The 18,653-nt window shown below is 41.8% G+C and overlaps 2 protein-coding genes across 6 annotated transcripts in view; both read left to right on the top strand.

The window, feature by feature from the left end:
- The first annotated feature begins 786 nt into the window (after positions 1-786).
- LOC111868404 lies at positions 787-7,967 on the top strand. The gene is made up of 4 exons (XM_023859008.2): positions 787-981; positions 3,270-3,449; positions 5,253-5,384; positions 7,497-7,967. The coding sequence occupies exons 1-4, from the start codon at positions 787-789 to the stop codon at positions 7,617-7,619; spliced, it is 630 nt and encodes a 209-aa protein (XP_023714776.1). The 3' UTR covers positions 7,620-7,967.
- A 9,842-nt stretch (positions 7,968-17,809) lies between these two features.
- The window catches only part of LOC111868402 (rho guanine nucleotide exchange factor 12), a 443,237-nt gene continuing 442,393 nt past the window's right edge, over positions 17,810-18,653 (top strand). For all 5 annotated transcript variants that reach the window (XM_023859003.2, XM_023859000.2, XM_023859001.2 and 2 more), the window contains exon 1: positions 17,810-18,296. In XM_023859003.2, coding sequence (XP_023714771.1) covers positions 18,265-18,296 — 32 coding nt within the window. In that variant the 5' untranslated portion in view covers positions 17,810-18,264. The remainder of the gene's footprint in view (positions 18,297-18,653) is intronic.

Below are 18,653 nucleotides of genomic sequence, written 5' to 3'. Positions count from 1 at the left end.
TGCTATGAGCTTCCATGCATTTTCTAGTTAGTTTTCCCCTGGTAAATTATGAAACATCCCAAATGGTTAGTCACGGTGACCTGATTAATGAAGGCAACATGTTGGAAATTCTAAAGGTTAAGTAATTTTGAATTTGTATTAGAACGGCTGAGTAGCACGTCCTTACATGACGGCGATGTCTTAAATGATGCCCCTCCAAACCGGGGGTTTGAGACGCGTTGTCTCTCAGATCTGGGAAGCACAAAAGTGGTACGTCCTGCTCTGGATTATAATTGCGCTTGTTCAAAATTCATGAGGTGCCGTAATTTTTACATCTTCGAATTAAACAAAAAACTTGAAGCGATTCTAGACTTTAAAAATTCTGTCCCCCTTATGGGGTGGGGGACATGAGCAAAATGGATACTTCTGAGAGCGTTCATCCTGGACCTTCCCACAGTTCGTTTACGAGCGCGAAAACCTGCCCCCTCTGCTCTTAACAAAATGAAGCCGCGCTGTTCCTAAGTCTCAAATGTTTCCTCAATTCGGCACGGCAGTTTGCCTTGTAACATAATGCATACTGACACGTTGCCCATTCTTAGGCGAAATGTGATGCTAACGCTCCTCATTAATGTACCAGTAATCACTCTTAAAAGTACTCTCGTTCCTGCTAAACAAAGTCAATAAAAATAACTCATTCTCTCCTTTGATGTGAACTGCTACACAGCGGGTTGACCAGAAAACATCTCCTACATCCTGCAAACCGGATACTTGCGTTAAGAAAAGTACAAGGGATCACAATAGGGCACGATGTGTTGTCTGTGTGAACAGGTAGACGAGAGGTACGATGCAGATCTGGAACGGAACAGGCACCGTCTGTGGGAAGAAGACGCTGAACGTGAGATCGGTCGTCTTACACGCCTCATCAACATTCTGCAGGATAATCTGAGTGACGAGGTCAGGAAGAATGCGAAACTCCGTGAAGACCTGGATGAATTACACGAGGTGAGGTAGGCTGGACTGTCACATTCATTCCTCATAATGCTTTCCTTCAGGCAAGAAAGTAGGCTTATGACTCGACTATGCTGTCCGTTTCTTCTTTCGAACCAATTGACTGTTTTAAACGAAACTTGGTGCGGACGTCATGCTGTTAAAGGCCAACCAAACGCAGTCTGTTTTGATATACTTCAGTCAGCAGTAATATGGCGGGTATGCCAGCCTCTCGAATGTGAACTCAGCGGTTCCCCAACTGTTATCCTCGAGATTTCTTGTCCTTCTATGGGAAAACTATTGCACTGAATATTTTCAACGCTTTACCAAATTTGATTATCTTGAATTTTTTTTTTTTTTACCTCTCTTAAGTTGATATGCAGACAATTTAAATGTGGTGCTCCACAAGTGTGCAGGTAAACAGATCACAAATGGATATAAAACGTAAAGCATGTGATATTCAGAAAAAGAATTGTTTCTCGACATATCCTCCACCAACGTTGATACACTTGTCTCATCACTTTAGCAGTGTTTCGAAACCTGCAGCATAGAAGTGTTTGACTGTTGTCTACCCAGATGTGAACCGCTTTACCCGACAAACACTTCCACCATAAATAGGTAACAGAGGTTGTTTCTTAAGCTTCTGCAGTGCCATTGCGCAGTCTCAGTTGTTTGATTCCTGTTCAGTTTTGTTACAATGTTGCTCATGAAGCTTGACGGCTTTCCACAGGTGTCTTACCATTGCTTTAGCGTCCCCGAAGTTTATCACTAAGTTGATTGTCGTCACCATTACGTTCTTGACTTTGTCCTCCATCTGAATGGGCTCCTCTGAAGATTTCTCTAAATATGTTTGGTCTTTTCTTTTTTTTTTTCTTTCTTTCTTTCTTTCTTTTTTTTTTTTTGCACTTGGTTCAGATATTTGAGTCCTGCTGCTGCCGTGGTCATCTTCCATGACCCTCTCCGCGCGTTTCGTTTGATCTGTTGGCCCGGGACTTTATTGCTTTCAATTTTCTCTGCGTTATCCCACACCCTTCGTCCTCTTGGCGTTTTGAGAATGGGGAAGTCCCTCATATTATGTTGAGCGCTCCCTCGGAGGCTTTCAGCACCTGAAGAGAATTCAGGGTCCGACCGCCAAGGTTGTGACCATTTTTCTACAATTTTGCATGCTTCCAAAAATCCGACATTTCTATGAGCCATGAGTTGGTTGATTTCCTTATGTTTTTAATTACTGGATATTGCTTGTTGTTTGCACCGTGATTACCATTACAATTTAGGAACATTTAATGCGAGACCCTTCATGTTTTGCATTTCAGCACGAGAACCATTGTTTTTCCTTCATACAGAACTTATTTATGTGGCCAAGTTCCTAATCTGTAGATTTCTGTGGCTTTTACGGCCCAGTACAGTGCTAAATTGTGCCCTCAGTTCCTCATCTGTTTCTCCCGCAAACCTCTTCTTTACCTTTGCATAGCCCATGTTTCCCACCACCACTTCTTCCCCAGCTACGTAATTGATTTCTCCTTCTTCCATTGTATCTACCTCCACGCTCAGAAGCACGTATTATTCTTGCTCGAAAACCGCACTTTAATTGTTGATCACTTTTATATATAAAAATCGAAAGAAATCAGCAAAAAATAATTATTATTATATTCTAATACCACTTTCACTATTCGTTGCTTGGTAATAACTCTTAACATTGATTGTTTCTCTACGAAGTTTGCAGTAGACGTTTCCTGGTAGTGAATCTGTACTGTGCTGCTACCTAGTGATATACATAGAAAAACTACGACGTCCACGAAAACTGATTTACTTCCATTTGTGACCTGTTTACTGACTCCCTCGTAGTTTCAGAACCACTGTTCTAGGTCATATCAATCGAAAGCCACTTTCTTCGAATTTTGTATTGTCGCATGCCGTGTAAGCCCTCTCGGTGCATATTTATTTTCTGGTCAAATGGGCCACGGTACCGTGCTGAACCGAGCAATCTGATGTAGCGGTGATGTGCTTGGCTCGCATCTTAATCTGCAATCCAGATGCAGTGATTAAATCCCGTGACTCGATCTTGTTGAATTAGGTACAAAATTTCCTCAACATTTGACGGAATAACCAACCATGACTCTGTCTCCAGAGTGTCGTCTGTCGCACCAGGGTGAACCACGTGAAAGTGGGGGTGATTTTAGGCTAGAGAAAGGCAAGGTAAAATAAGAGTGTTTTTAAAGATGCAACCCCCACGTTGAAAATTTTCGGGGAGTGAAGCACTAAGTTCTCGGCATTATGTTGTATTCTGCTCTCTGCGGGAACAGGTCAAGTCGACGTTGACTGAGGAAAGGAGGCTCCGCGCTGAGACAGAGGAGATCTGCGCCAAGCAAGAAATGGACTTGGATAAGCACCGTAAAGAGATAGATCAACAGAAGACTTACATCGCGCTGCTGCGGGCTCACGTTGTCTGCAGCGAGTATAAGAAGAGCGAATTCCAGCATCAGGTGAGACAATGAGACCACAACTGTCAGATGAGGCAGGCTGCACTGTCACATTCATTCCTCATAATGCTTTCCTTCAGGCAAGAAAGTAGGCTTATGACTCGACTATGCTGTCCGTTTCTTCTTTCGAACCGTTTGACTGTTTTAAACGAAACTTGGTGCAAACGTTATGCTGTTAGAGGCCAATCCAACGCATCATCTTTTGTTATACTTCAGTCAGTAATAAAATGGCAGGTCTGAGAACTTAGGAGGTGGGCCTTACACTGGAGCCTCTTGAAGAGAAAAACGTGCAACTTTTGTTCAGATAATACTTTCGTGGACTAACCAAGAGATGAGGGGATTATATAAACCCCCAGATTTAGAAGCAGAAGTTAAAAATGGAGGGTTGAAGACGTTGGGGCGTGTGATTTGAATGCATCACTCTAGGAATATTTTGAAAGTAAGACTGATGGTAGGACAAAGGTGGGAAGGCTCAGATCGAGATGGTTGGAAGAGGTACAGAATGATTCACGAGAGCTGAATGAAAACCTTGGAGTATTTGTCATAAAGAAGGCCAAGGGACTCGGAGGACCACGGAACCAAGAGGTAAGTAAGTAAGCCACAACAACCTCAACCACAATGATAATGAATTAGAAATCATTCCTTCTCCTGCAAACAGGTCAGCCGTCAGCGCTGCTGACTGTTCATTCGATAGGTGTGCTGGAATAATTTCGTGGAGTCGCAGAAACGTCGGTTTTCAGAAGAAGTAAGAACTTTATGTAGAAATGTGTCATTGTGTCAGTGAATGGAAAGTACTGTGCTCAGAAGCACAGACCGACTATCATTTGACCCTTTCAGTGATGATAATTCTGTGATGCACTTTTCTGAATCTGACAGGTCATTTATGTAGCTCTGTTGCCGTAAGACCCCATAAATTGTCGCACACCTTTCTATCGATACAAACCGAAGGAGTGTTAATATCGACATGGCCCATGTCTTGATAATATCAACGGCCTTCTTCTGTGAACCTGGCAACGAATTGCAGCGTGTCCCTTCGGTTCGGTTGCACCAGCCTCTTGAGGTTGAACTCAGTGTCGAATTCTGTTCCCCAACTGTGGTCCGCGAGGCTGGGCCACGTGCCCGCGAGATTATTTCTGTCCTATTTTAAGTCGGAAGGAAAACCCATTGCACTGAATATTCTTATTTTTTTATTCCTCCCACTTCGCAGCTTCTGTATCGTTGCATGCCGTGTAAGCCCTGCTCCTGTCGAACCAAGCAATGTCATCTAGAGGTAACGCTCCAGAACTGCTTGGTTCGAATCTCCATCTGCAATCCAAACAGAGAGATCAAATTCCCAGTACTGTTCATTTTGAATAAAGTACCAACTTTTCTCCATACTCGATGAAATGATAATGCCACCAAGACTCTGTCTAAAGCCCCTCGTTTGTCATTCCGTATGAATCAAGTGACGTCAATTTTATGTGAGTGGAGGCCTTTGGAAAAGTATCCTACACCTCGCAACACATAGGTCGATAAAGACAAATTTCACCGCATGAGGCGATGTGTACTATGTGTGAACAGACAGATCACCGCATGACGCGATGAATTGTCTGGGTGAACACATAGATCATCGCATGACGCGATGTGTTGTCTGGGTGAACACATAGATCACCTCATGACGCGATGAGTTGTCTGGGTGAACACATAGATCACCGCATGACGCTGTGTGTTGTCTGGGTGAACACATAGATCACCGCATGACGCGGTGTGTTCTCTGTGTGATCAAGTCGTTCACTGCATGACGCGATGTGTTTTCTGTATGAACAGATCGATGATCCCAATTGGGTTAAAGAACTGGAGCTTCGAGACAAGGAATTAGCAGCTATAAAGTGCAGCATCGCGCAACTGAAGGATCAAATTGCCGCCATGGAGAGCCCCACTAGTCGACTCCAGCATCAGGTAAGGGAAGTCACACCAGAAGCACAAGGAAGGTGGGCTGGGTTCAGTCACGTTCAGAACAGAATTATGTTTTTATCATGCTCTTCTGAAGGGATAGAATTAAGCTTTTGAGATGTCCATGTGTGCCTCTTTCTTGTTTTGAAGCGAATGACGTAAGTGCATAATGCGTCGGAGAGTCAGTAAACAAGCCACAAATTGAAGTAAAACGGCCCTAATAGACTTCATAGGTTTTCTATATGTATCACTAGGCACTAGCGCAGTTCAACTTCGTGACAATCTAAATAGCAGACTCGCATGCACATGTTCAGGGGCTGGTTTCAGTAGCCAAAATGGCGACCGTGCTTGAGGAGCGAACCACCGAAGAGCAGCGTTCTGTTGTGCATTCTTTTCTTGTGGGTAGAAGACTCAATGTAAAGAATATTCGTAGAGAAATGTTTCCTGTTTACGGTGGGAAGTGTTTATCGTAAAGCGGTTCACATTTGGGTAACAAATTTCTCCCTGGTGACGAAGAGGCTGAAACGGAGGTGCAGAAGTGGCTGAGACAACAGACAAGCAGACTTCTATGCTGAGGGTTTACAAACAAGGGTAAAGCGATGGGACAAGTGTATCAATGTTGTGGAAGATATGTCGAGAAATAACTTTTCTTCGTTTTCGTATATCACATGTTTTGGAAAGAGTGCACAGACAAGAACAGTTTACAGATTATGGTCTTTGGGGTTGTTACACCGTATAGTCTTGTTACAGTGAAATATGCTACCTGAACCTTCATGGTTATATACACAGAGCACGTTCATCCTGAAGTTGGAGGCAGCATCATAATTAAATTTGCTAAGTCGCGGGTTCGTTTCGCGATGACGTCATTATCTTTCAGTTGACCTAATCCTTCCAGCTTCATTATGGCCCTGGGGTCGACTCAGCCTCTAACAGAAATGAGTACCAGGAAACTTCCTGGGGGGGTAAAGTGTGGCCGGTTCCTAGGACTAACAACCTCACCGCCATCTGTGAGCTGATTGTCAAGAAAATGTGGGAACCTCGACGTATCACAACCCCATGGGCCTCGGCGGCCTGTTACAGGGATAGCTTTACGTTTTTGTAAACACTTTTTGTTAACTTTTGAGAGGAGGGCGGTGTAATGATTATGGTCAGTGTAAACTAGCTTTTGGTTACAATAAACAAACTGCCCAACAACTGCAACAGAAAATAAGAAATAATCAGTGGTTACAACAGAATGGAATTTATTTCTGTCCCCTTGGAACACAGTTTGAACCTTTGCAACGGGTGCTCCTCTTAGAGAAAAATACGAAACAACAGGAAAGTAACCTACTGGCCAATGAAAGGGGACATCAGTTCGTGTGACTCTCTGCATATCACTCATTATAACTGCACTGAACTTCTGTGGGATCAAGTGAAAAGGAAAGTTGCAAGGGGGAACAAATAATTCATTATTTCAGATGTGGAGAGACTGGACAACGCTGAACCTGAGAACGTAACGCAGGAAAACTGGGCCTGTTATACGGATCTCGCTGTAAAACCACAGAAGTAGGACGTGAAGACATTCTAGACCCGGTCGCCATCAATTTAGAAGGCAGTGAGACAATAGACGAGAAAACTGATGACATCAGCGCTGGGGAAGTTCGCGATGACGACAACGTGGCATTAGTTGTTCGTCTGGATTAGAAAATAAGAAAAAAATAACATTGCAACGTTATGTTGCTGTTTACATATGTTACATGTTCATATTTTATTTGTTATTACGAAATGGATCAGTTCTATTTCCTACATCGTTCCGATATGTTTCCTAACACCGCTACAAACGTACGAGGAACGACAACTTGGCAACACTGCCGCAACTCCAAATACTTTCTCGTAAAATGTCAAAGAGATATGAATACAGCTGCTGTAAAACCTGAATCTAATGACAAATACGAATTATTCACCCACAGACGTTAACCTTGAAGATGAAAATTGCAGTGTTTTGCTGATATGAGAAAAGCTCAATTTTCCCGGAAGCTGACGTTTTGCATTGAACTCCAACTGCATAGACCTAAGAATAAAATAAATATTTCATGGCGACAGTGTACGGTGATATTTAATTAACCTCCATTGTTGCAGAGACAGCCCGTAGCTCCAACACCAGAAGTTCCCTCTTCCAGGTGCAACCCGGCCGGCCGACGCCGAGAAGCAACTCCACTGACTGCAGCTTCTCGGAGACCCAACAGAGTCACTCCCAAGTAGAGGAGGAGTGACCAGTAGCAGTCACACTACTCCTCTCGTCGAAGAGGATGCCCCATTGCAAAACAAGCGAAAGTTTGGAAAGAACAAAAATATGTTCATGGGTTCTGACGGGGACCGATACCAAGAATGACTGAGCCAGGGGGGGGGGGCTGCTTCTCAAGCTGATCGCTATCCTGGAACAAGCTGAGGGCGCAAATGATGTGCTGACTTGTACTAGGACAACGGGTTCAGATTTTCTATGTGTGATGAAGTGACACGGAAAGCAATGGAACAGCCTTAACACGTATTGTTGTATTTTTGATGTGTTACATAAATGTCAGTAACCAGTGTGATGTTTTCCTTGAAGTGTATGTATGTATGTATTATGGGAGGGGGTGGGTTTCCCCATGCACTTAGACCAGTTATTGGTTCATTGTCTCCCTTTTATTTTCTACTGTCGCCATACCCTACCGGTAACGGTGCGTGCCATCAGCCCCCGTAGAGCCAACGAGGTCGGCCCCCGGTACCTTGATGCTTCCCCCATCCACTAGAGGCATTAGAGACTACTTGGGCGGGAAAGGGCCTGTAATTTAGCTCAGAGGTCTCCTAAAGACATGAGGTTCTTTTACGTGCCGTAAATCTACAACACGGGACACACGGATTAAAGTCCCTCCCGGAGGACTTGTTCCCTGAATTTTTCCGCCCTTTAAAAATTCCACAACTTCCGCCGCGTTTGAACCCGCGTACCTTGAGTCATGAGGTAGGAACGTTACCCCTAGACTACGGAGGCCGCTTCCTTGAAGTGTAACTCAGCTACCTGTATAGTAATACATGTGGCTTTTAATTCTTATAACAACAATACAACAGCACATATGTTAGGGAAACGTTAAGGGGTATTTCTTGTACGTTCATCTGCCGAACTGCTCGCTAGATGTCAGTATGAAACCAGAAGTTCCTGCGATCGGCCATTTGACGCAGGGTTTCTTGATTTTCTGTCTCCAAGCAAGTGCTGAGATGGTACCCAAGTTCTCAGATGTTACTGCGTGCTCCTCATGCACCCCTCCCGGTTTACAGTCATCAAAATTAAGTTTCCTCGCTGTCAAAGCCACTAACATTATTTCTTCTAAATCGTACTTCGACATGAATTCAGAAAATCAAAATCTCGTGACCCCTTCTCAAACCACTGCTTCTAACCGTTATAAAGTCTTCATTCCACAACATCCCCTTTATCAGAAGGACGAGCGGGCGAAGCCTGGGAACCTTATAACGAAATTATGCCGTTTCTCTCTCGCCACAATACAGTTTTTTTTTCACTTTCACTTTCACCCACTTTCTACTGTACCTCTCAGCATTCCAAGAAGAGACGTCAGGTAGTGCAGGACCTAAACCCAGGCCAAACCTACTGTCTTGGCCTGGCATGGGAGCTTCTGGAAACCGTGTAGTTCTGAAGACAAGTGAAGGGACCAAGGGGTCTCCACCGGCGGCACTGTGTCAGCAGAAGCCTAACGCCAAGCTAGTTAGCATAATCGCACCCTAATCGGCTGATAAGATTTGGGCTGGTCCTAATTTTTTAAGTACAGCAATATCTCGGATAGCCCGGCTTCGATCAGTCCGGATTCACTGTAGTCCGGTTTGAAAATTTCAAAACAAACTAAATTTTAATTGAGCAAAATAGAAATAAATTCCAAAAAATTAGTACACAAAATTATTTTTAATACATAAATGATCGGTTTCGTTTTTCCTGTATACAGTCAAGTCTCGTTTTGTGCGATTTATTTTTAAGTGGTTTTAAAGTTATGCGATACGATACATATTTCAATTTTTCCTGGGGTTCCCCGTTGTATATATATGTACCTATGCTCGGGTCATTTGTTCTTGAGCTGTGACAACTATCGCTGGAGGAAGTGGGGAGAGCACTACTTTAACGGAATTTTGGAAGAGCTACAACATCAGAAACATTATCGAAAATATAGGCGAAGCATGGCATGAATTAACGGCAAGCAATATGAGGGCAGTATGGAAACATATCTTACCACATCGTACAAATGATTTCATTGGTTTTGAAACTCATTTTTCTAAAGTCACTAATAACATAGTGGAAACTGGACAGCAACTTGGTTTCAATGAGTCAGATTCCATCAACATAATTGAGTGCAGCAAAGCGAACACTAATGAACTACATAATTAAACACTTATTAACACAGATGAAGAACGGGATGACAACTTAGACAACGACGACTGTGTTGAAGTGCCTGCACGAGAATTAACAGCTGAACAACTATTGGAAATTATTGGAATGGTTGTAACCTTGTCAGAGCATATTATGGAAGCATATCCCAATACTGAACGTAGCCTTACAGTTCGCCGAACGATAAACAATGCAGTTCGTTACTACAAATAAATATATGAAGAGAAAAGGCCAAATAAAAAATGTGCAGAAATGAATATTGCAATTTTTAGAGAATAAAAAATGAATTCCGAAAAACATGATTTTTTAAAATTATTTCTAATAAAGACATTTGAATTTATTAATCGGGTTTTATTTATTGAAAAACGGAGATTTTTTTGGAACCAATTATCATTTTATTTTATGTATTTAGTTCCTCGATTAGTCCAATTTAAAACAGTCCGGGATTTTGGCGGAACCGATTACCCGGACTATGCGAGATATTGCTGTATTTGTATTCCACCCTTAACCAGTGTTGCAAGATCGGTGAATTGGCACTAGCTTGCAGCAGTAAGCTTGGGGGGACTTCAGCCTAAATACTGTAGCGTGTATACCCGTTACTGGATAACGACCTCGAAACTAACAATGAAACATTCGCTACTAGAGGACAGATTCTTAATAAGCAAGTATACGCAACCGTTACTGGGCAACACCTTCACAAACAGACACGTTCGCATGGAAACAACGGTGAATGGTTTCTTCTACGCGGTCCGCGCCAAGATGTTATAAATCAAGGATAAGTTTAGAAGTCGTAAAACGAGATTCAGAGCCTCAGAAGTTAGTTTTTGGCAGTCAGATGTAAGGGCGTCTGTGAAGTGAAGACTTTGTCGGTGCAATTGAAGAATCCCAACTGTTAGAAGCCGTTACCAGGAGAAGTCTGATAAAGACACAGCAGACTGGGAAGATTTAGCATCTGCTGTAGTGATTTGTGAAGTGTGGAAATTATCGATAATGTTATAGATACTTGTAATTACGACCTGTAAGTTGTCAATAAATCCAACCTCCGAATGATGTCTAGAGTCACTCATACACATGGCAATACATATATAGGAGTATCAGTGTCATCACTGAGTAAGCATCTGTTCCAGTTTCATGCTTCCTTCTAGTTCATGGCCCCCCCCCCCATTAGCGTCAGTGTTTTCACTTCCCCGCCATGCTCCATTTTGTGGGCCAAATGGCAGCTGCCAAAATGGCGAAGTCTAAACTTGCTAGATTTTGCAGCAAGGATTTTGGATGTCAGAGGACTATCACCCCTAAATGCTACCTTAAGAAACAGAAGAAATCAGTAAGTATGAACTATTATGAAAATCAACAGTATTAACCAAGAAACCTAAACATGCTGCAGTCTCCAGTGAGTGTCGATTCCATCTGCTCTTCATCTGAAAATTCAAATTAAGAAAATGCATCTGCATGGGCAAGCAGTAAAACCTTTCAACTAAAGTGAAACATAGTCAGAACCCATCAGCTTCAGTAGTGTCCCCTTCTGGCAATCAGAACATATTAGTGGCTGGAGAGGTACACTGGTCCCAGGGTGGAGCTAAAATTGTGAGGCAATGCATGCAGGACGCTGCATTACATGCAAGAGCCTCTTCAGAAACATCACACATAGGCGAGATTGCGGAGGGTGAAAATTTTGCTGTCATAACCCCTGAAAAGAAACAAAGTGAAACTAAAATAAAACTAACTAGAACTGAATATGCCATTAATAGAGCTTTGAGATCATCTCTCACTCCCGAGGCTGATGATTCTGGCAGCTCAAGAAACAATATGAACTGATTCAAAATCACACTCAAACAGAAAATATACCCTGTCATCTTCCAACATCACTTCCAAGGTCACATGTATGAGTATATAGAGCAAGTAAGAATTTTAACTCAAAATTCCAGCCCATGGGCTTCCCTGCCTATAGAATAAATGTTTGTATTGCATGTCAAAATTTGATATGGAAAAGTTTAATCTTAAGCAACTAAACAAGGCAGAGGTTTAAATAAGAGCATCAGGTTAAACTCTGAAATAGATCCACAGCTTTAGAAAACTTAGAAAATGATGTGGCTACTAATATAACTTTGGAAACTGTTAAAAAGGGTTTATGTTATTATGAATAAAAGCAGCATAAGCCATGGTTCGACAAAGGATGTTCAAAACTGTCAGATCAAAGGAAACAAGCGAAATTGCAGTGGTTACAGAATCCAGGCAAGTTAAATAGGGATAATCTGAACAATATAAGACGTGAAGAAAGCAGGCATTTCAGGAACAAAAAGAGAGAATATCTGAAACACAAAATTGATGAGCTTGCAATGAACAGTAAGAACAAGAACATTAGAGACCTGTATAGAGGAATAAATGACTTTAAGAGGGGTTACCAGCCTAGCAGTAACTTAGTGAAGGATGAGAATGGTGATCTGCTTGCAGATTCCCACAACATTTTGAATAGGTGGAGGAACTACTTCTCTCAGTTATTGAATGTACATAGGGTCTGTGATGTTAGGCAGACAGAAATACTAACAGCTGAGCTATTAGTACCTGACTCTAGCCCTTTTGAGGTTGAAATTGCTATGGAAAAGTTGAAATGTTATAAATCGCCAGGTAGTGATCAAATTCCGAGCAAAACTTGTTCAAGCAGGAGGTGAAATATTGTGTTCTGAGATCCATAAGATAAGTACTTCTATTTGGAAGAATGAAAGAATTATTATACACATTCCTCTTCTGGATGTCCAGGAAAACAAGAAAAGGATGGCACTGGCCACTGCCGTATGTAGAAAGCCAAAACACACTGTCCGACATCTCATCTTCAAATATAATCCTCCTCCTCCTTATCTTCTTCTTCATGTAAAAAAAGGAATAATTCAGATGTTCAATGTAATTGGTAACCTGAGACGGGATCTTCAGCTCAGTGGTTATCCCAAAGTTTTCACTTACCTGTTTACTGAATCCAAGTGTAACAGACATCCAACTAAAGAAAACAATCCTCTTTGCTTGCTCTACGTATATCCCATATGTTAAGGGGATTTCAGAAAAGTTGAAACATGTAGGGAATCATATGACATTAGGACCATCTTTAAAACCAAACACATTCTCATAAGTTCACTCATGAGAGCCAGACATCAAATAAATCTACAACTGACAGCTCGCTATGTGTACAGCGTTCCCTGTGAATGTGGCAGAAAATATATTGACGAAACAGGGAGACCTCTAACCATGTGGCTCTATGAAGTTAGGCACAATCTCAGAGAGTTTCTCCTAGAAAAGCAAAATTAGCCCAACATGCCTATGAAGGGGGTGATAGGGTAGGTTGGGATGAAGCTATGATTTTGAAAACTGAAAGTAACAGCGGGTATAGGAAATACAAGGAATCAGGCCATTTAGTTTGTTGAGCCAATCGGATGTGTCAATCCTGTTTGATTATTTCTCCTATTTGGATTCCCTTTATGTGCAATGAGATTATGGACTGAGAGGTAAGGTCAGTAAGGTCAGAGGCAACAATGTTAGAATGATGCATTAAATGAGCTTGAAAAGGGCAGATTATGTAGCCTGTATGAAAAATAATGTAATTTGTATAAAAGTGAGGTTGTAATGCTTCATGCCACATTTCCTACTTATTTCATCTTTGTTGATTTGCTCATTCTGATATTTGTCAGGATGTGGGAACTGTGGAACACCTCACTGTGTAAATGTTGGGAGACAGCATATCTGTAACTGAATGGACACCTTGCATCAGTAAACAAGTTTATGCTCACGATGTTGTGGTGACCACCCTATCAGTGTTTCTAACAAGCCTGATTGTCCAGGTTTTACTGAACAGGTCTATATTAACATTTTATGCTTACTTGGTATGAAGAAAAAAGATAAACTTCCCAAATGTTCATGAACTCAGTCATAATACATGATCAACTGCACTTCAACATTCCACCTCATAACCTTATCATTTCTCACGGAATGGACACTATACACTGAAATGTAAGACTGCTCATTTGTTCATGGCGTACTGTATAACTTACATTCCTGCAGTTTGTTCTCACTTGAAAATTCATTTATATGGTAATCTGAAATTGCATAGTTTTAGAGCTTCAATTTCACCGTTACCTAATTTGTTTATGCATATATTGTATACAGACATACATACATTCATACATACATACACACACATGGGGCATGTGGTAGCATAGTTGGTTGAGGCACTATGCTACAAGCCGGAAGGTGGCAGGATCGAATCCCGATGAGGTCATTGGATTTTTTTTTTCAAATGTTCTAATCCTTCCAGCTGCACTATGGCGCTGGGGTCAGCTCAGCCTCTAATAGACATGAGTACCAAGAATATCCTTGGGGTTAAAGAGCGTCCAGCGCATAAGGCTGACAACCTTGCTGTCATCTGTGAGCAGACTGTCTAGAAAACGTGGAAACCACCACATCTCACAACCTTATGGACCTCCACGGCCTGTTACAGGGATACCTTTACTTTACTTTTTACTTTATACATATATACCTGTATATATATACGTATTATACTGAGTGAGATCACATTTATGCATATCTGAATTATGAGAATTTGGAATAGTGCGATATAAGAAGTCTCAAATATAGTCTCGAATTCCCTCCCCCCAAATTCGGCAACAATAATATAATAAATGTAATCATTTAATAAAAATGAAGACGATGATATCTAATAAAATATCATTGAACTGGGATAGCGCAGTCAGTATAGCTACTGGCTACGGGCTGGACAACTAAGGGGTCGGAGTTCGAGTCCCTCTAGGGTCAAGGATGTTCTCTTCTCCACATTGTTCAGACCTGCTCTGGGGTCCACACAACCGTCTATCCAATGGATACTGGAGGCTTTTTCCCCAGGGATAAAGCGGCCGGGGCGTGAAGCTGACCACTCACCTCCAACTAGTGCCGAGGTCAAGAATACGTAGATCTATACATCCACTCCCCCATACGCCTTCATGGCCTAGGGCTTAATTAGTTAAGCACAGGGACAACTTTACCTTTACTTATAAGAAGGTAAAAATGCCGTTGTTCTTGCTTCCCGAAAGACCATGACATGAACGCAGATGGGGAGTGGAGGTATAACTTCATGCATTCTTAACTTCAGGACTAGTTGGAGATCAGTAGTCAGCTTCATGCCCCAGCCGCTTAACCTTCTTGGGAAGAGGGAACTTGTCGTTAGACAGGAGTCTGGGTGGTCCCTGAGCCAGATCTGACGCCCTTTTTCCTCGCTTCGCAATAGAACCCCGATCCTTTCAGTCTGCAGCCCATCGCTATATAAAATACTCCAGTCTCTATTATTCAACTGCTCAACTGTAGCTACCGGTCACAGGCCTGTAGGGGGCCAACAGAACAATCGGCCATCTGCAGCTAAAAGTGGCGCACGCGCAGATACTCCGGAGGTTCAGGACTTTCGTCGTTTTATTCAGTCACTCAATCCAAACGAGGCCGTCACCGGTTTATTTCAAATCCATTCCAATTAATTATTCATTGATCATGTTACCACAGCCACAACAGCTCAGTCGGTATAGCGATGGGCTACGGGATGTACGGCCGAGGAACTGAGGTTCGATATCCTGCAAGGGTAATATATCCTTCTTCTCTACAGCTCTCAGACCGGCTCTAGGTTACACCAGCCTTCTATCCGAAGAGTACCGGGGATTTCTTCCCCGTGGCTAAAAGCGGCCGGGGCGTGAAATTGACCACGAATCTCCATATGTTGCCGAGATGAAGAATACACGGATCTATACATCCACTCCTCCATACTTCTTCATGGCTTAGTGCTAAATTAATTAAGCAGAGAAACAGCTTTACCTTGTTTATCCATCGATTCGACACAATGAAGTCGCAACATTTGAGAGCGTAGTTAAGAAAACACTAACCAAATGCAGATTTACAGAAGTCATTATTGCTGTTGTAGTGTTCATAGTTCCATCCATGGAGATGGAGCTGGTTAGCGTAGCGGGAAAGCTCTATACTCGTATTCGGGAGGTTTTCATTTCGAATATCGGCCGGAACAGCATCTGTTCAGATTAAGACTTTTCGTGGTAGTGCTCAGCCCCTTCAATAAAATAAATGCCTGGATAGTACTGCGATTCTGTCACTACCGTTTCTTTCGATTTACCTTCAGTTCACCATTTGTCATCGTACAATTCAGAGCTGTAAGTTTTGGATACTAAGAAGCTCGCGGGGTAAGTAACAATCCACACCCAGAGAGTATCGCCTGATGTAGCATATAATTTAATCAATAGCCGATTACTTCATGCTACATGTTGCGACCTATAGGCTATCTTCAAGTGTGATGAGCCGAGTTATTAAAAGGGATGATATTTTATATCATCTCTTTAAAAATTTTAAATTGAGTTTTCTTAGCAACACAACTTAACTGCAACAATACTAAGTTATATTCTCATGCGAAACAAAATACCAATAGCTGGAAGATGCAAAGTAATATCTCCGTTTAATAATACGCATATTTACGTAACTGTGGGTTTTAAGGTTAACTTGAAATTTCGTCCCTTACCATAAGGTGGTTATATAACCTGAAGGTCGATTAAAGGCCAAAACAACTTGACTTAATTATTTTTTTTTCTTGTGGCGCTGCAGCCCCAATTTGGGCCTAGGCCTACCTCCATGAAACTCTCCGTTTCACTTCGGTTTACTAGGTCTTACACATACGGTAGGACTCCTTGGGCGAGTGATCAGCTCGTCGCAAGGCCTCTACCTGTAGACAAACACAGAAAAACGCACACAAACATCCATGCCCTGAGTGGGATTCGAACCCACGATCCCGGCTTCCGAGCGAGCGAAGACAGTGCATGCCTTAGACCGCTCGGCTATCGTGACCGGCTAATTATTAATTTATTAAACCAAATACTGCAGTGTACGTTCATTTCTGAATGGAATAAACAAATATAATTCAGGGCGAAATCTGTTATACCTCGGCCATTGTTCTCCTGCCGCTTTTCGTGTCATGTGCTTCGTTAGGTTACGTCGCTCTAGCGGATGGGAGTGGCATATACTCGTATATGGGAGGCATGCGGTACCAGTATATCAAAGTATATCAAGGAAGCCGTGTAGATGCGAGAAAAATAAAACCATATCAATAATGAAAACTATGATATAACAACAACTGTGGGTAAATAATTTACGTTTAATTTCTTAGAATACAACATTGTTGTACATAAAAAATCACGGCATGTAATAAAGAATAAACAAGCATCATCTTATTTAATCAATGCAGTGGCTGACAGTAAAATACAAGCATATGAAACACGGTAACTGGGATAAANACCTGCCCCGGGTGATTATGATGATGGAGAATTTGGTGGAATGAAGATTGGCAAGGGAAACCGAAGTACTCGGAGAAAACCCGTCCCAGCGCCACTTTGTCCACCACAGATCCCACTTGACCAGGCCCGGGATCGAACCCGGGACGCCACTGTGGGATACCAGCTTTAGCTATAGCGCGGTCCTCTTGAACGTAAGTTTAGATGCAAATCCAGCGACAGCAGGAAGAAATCCTGGTGGCACGCACTTATTCTGATAGCTATGCCTTCTACAGAGTAATTAAAGGTCTGAGTTTTAGCAGCTGATTTTAATGCGAATGAGTGTTCATTTGGTGCTGATATGGGTGCTTCCATATGTCGAGTTGAAACGGAAGTTTTTACATATTATTTGGCCGTGTTGTGGCGCTATTGATAAGTCTATATATGATATTCCCACAGCCAGTGCGCGAGTTTTACAGTCGTATTACATTGCACAGATTCAGAAGCGCCTTTTAACTTAAATTATCTATGAAACAAGTAGCGTTCGTTTAGTTCGTTTAGTGTTCGTTTAGTCTTTCTTTTGTGATATATATAAACTAAGTTGAAACTAAGTAACTATGGATGAATCCAGTTCAAACAACTATGGCTCAGCATGCGTAGCTTGTCCTGCCATCTGTTAGCATACCAACACATTATAGCTTGGTGTTATGTAACCTTCCGCCATTCAATGGGCATGAAACGTCAAAAGCAAAGTGTTCGTATTTGTCATGGGATATGAGCAATAAATAACATGTAGCATCCAGATGGTGAATAAATAAATGTATTATTACTCCCGCGTGTTGTATAAGTTACTTCAATACTGACATAATATCTCGTACTAATTATTGTGGAAGAAGGGGAAAGGAATTTTATTGTGGGAGAGACATTGTGCTCAAGATGGCTGACACTTGTTGGTTGTTGTATGATGTACGACTTTGTATTTGTTTTTGATAACGTGCCTTTTATATCGTATTAGTGATGGATTTGTGGCTGTCCACGTGTGAAATTTGATATGTCATGTGCGGTTAATATTTTAATTTCATTTGGATAAGTCGTGAGTAGTGACTAGTGAGTGAAGTGAAGTGATTTTTATGTCTTTCAATTGGAAATGTTTGAATTGCATCGGTAAAATTATAATATAAATACCATGGATAATTCATCTTCGGGGTTAGCAGAAAGGTTAGTAATCAGATATAACAAATAATCTAAAGCACATGGTACGACTACAAGTCAATCAAGAGTTTCGTATGTCAAAAGTCCTGGGTTTCGTAATGTAATCAAATGTGTGGGCTAGTCCGTAATGTAAAATGGGTTGTGTGTTGACAGATTTTGAGTTTTAGAAGTTGGTTGGAGAAAGAAGGCGCTGTTTTATGTAAGTGTTTGGGATACAAAGCTTTAGACTGACCTTCAGATTTTGTGATTGTCATTAACCTAAAAATAAAAACGAGAATGTGGAATACGTCAGTGTTGGAAAATGAACGGGCTGTACTGTTGTGTCTTAAAAAGAGACGCCTAATCGACGGCAAAATTTGTTCA

Source organism: Cryptotermes secundus, unplaced genomic scaffold (genome assembly GCF_002891405.2).
Source record: "Cryptotermes secundus unplaced genomic scaffold, Csec_1.0 scaffold58, whole genome shotgun sequence".
Classification (NCBI taxonomy): domain Eukaryota; kingdom Metazoa; phylum Arthropoda; class Insecta; order Blattodea; family Kalotermitidae; genus Cryptotermes; species Cryptotermes secundus.
This window is presented reverse-complemented; position numbering and strand designations above follow the sequence as displayed.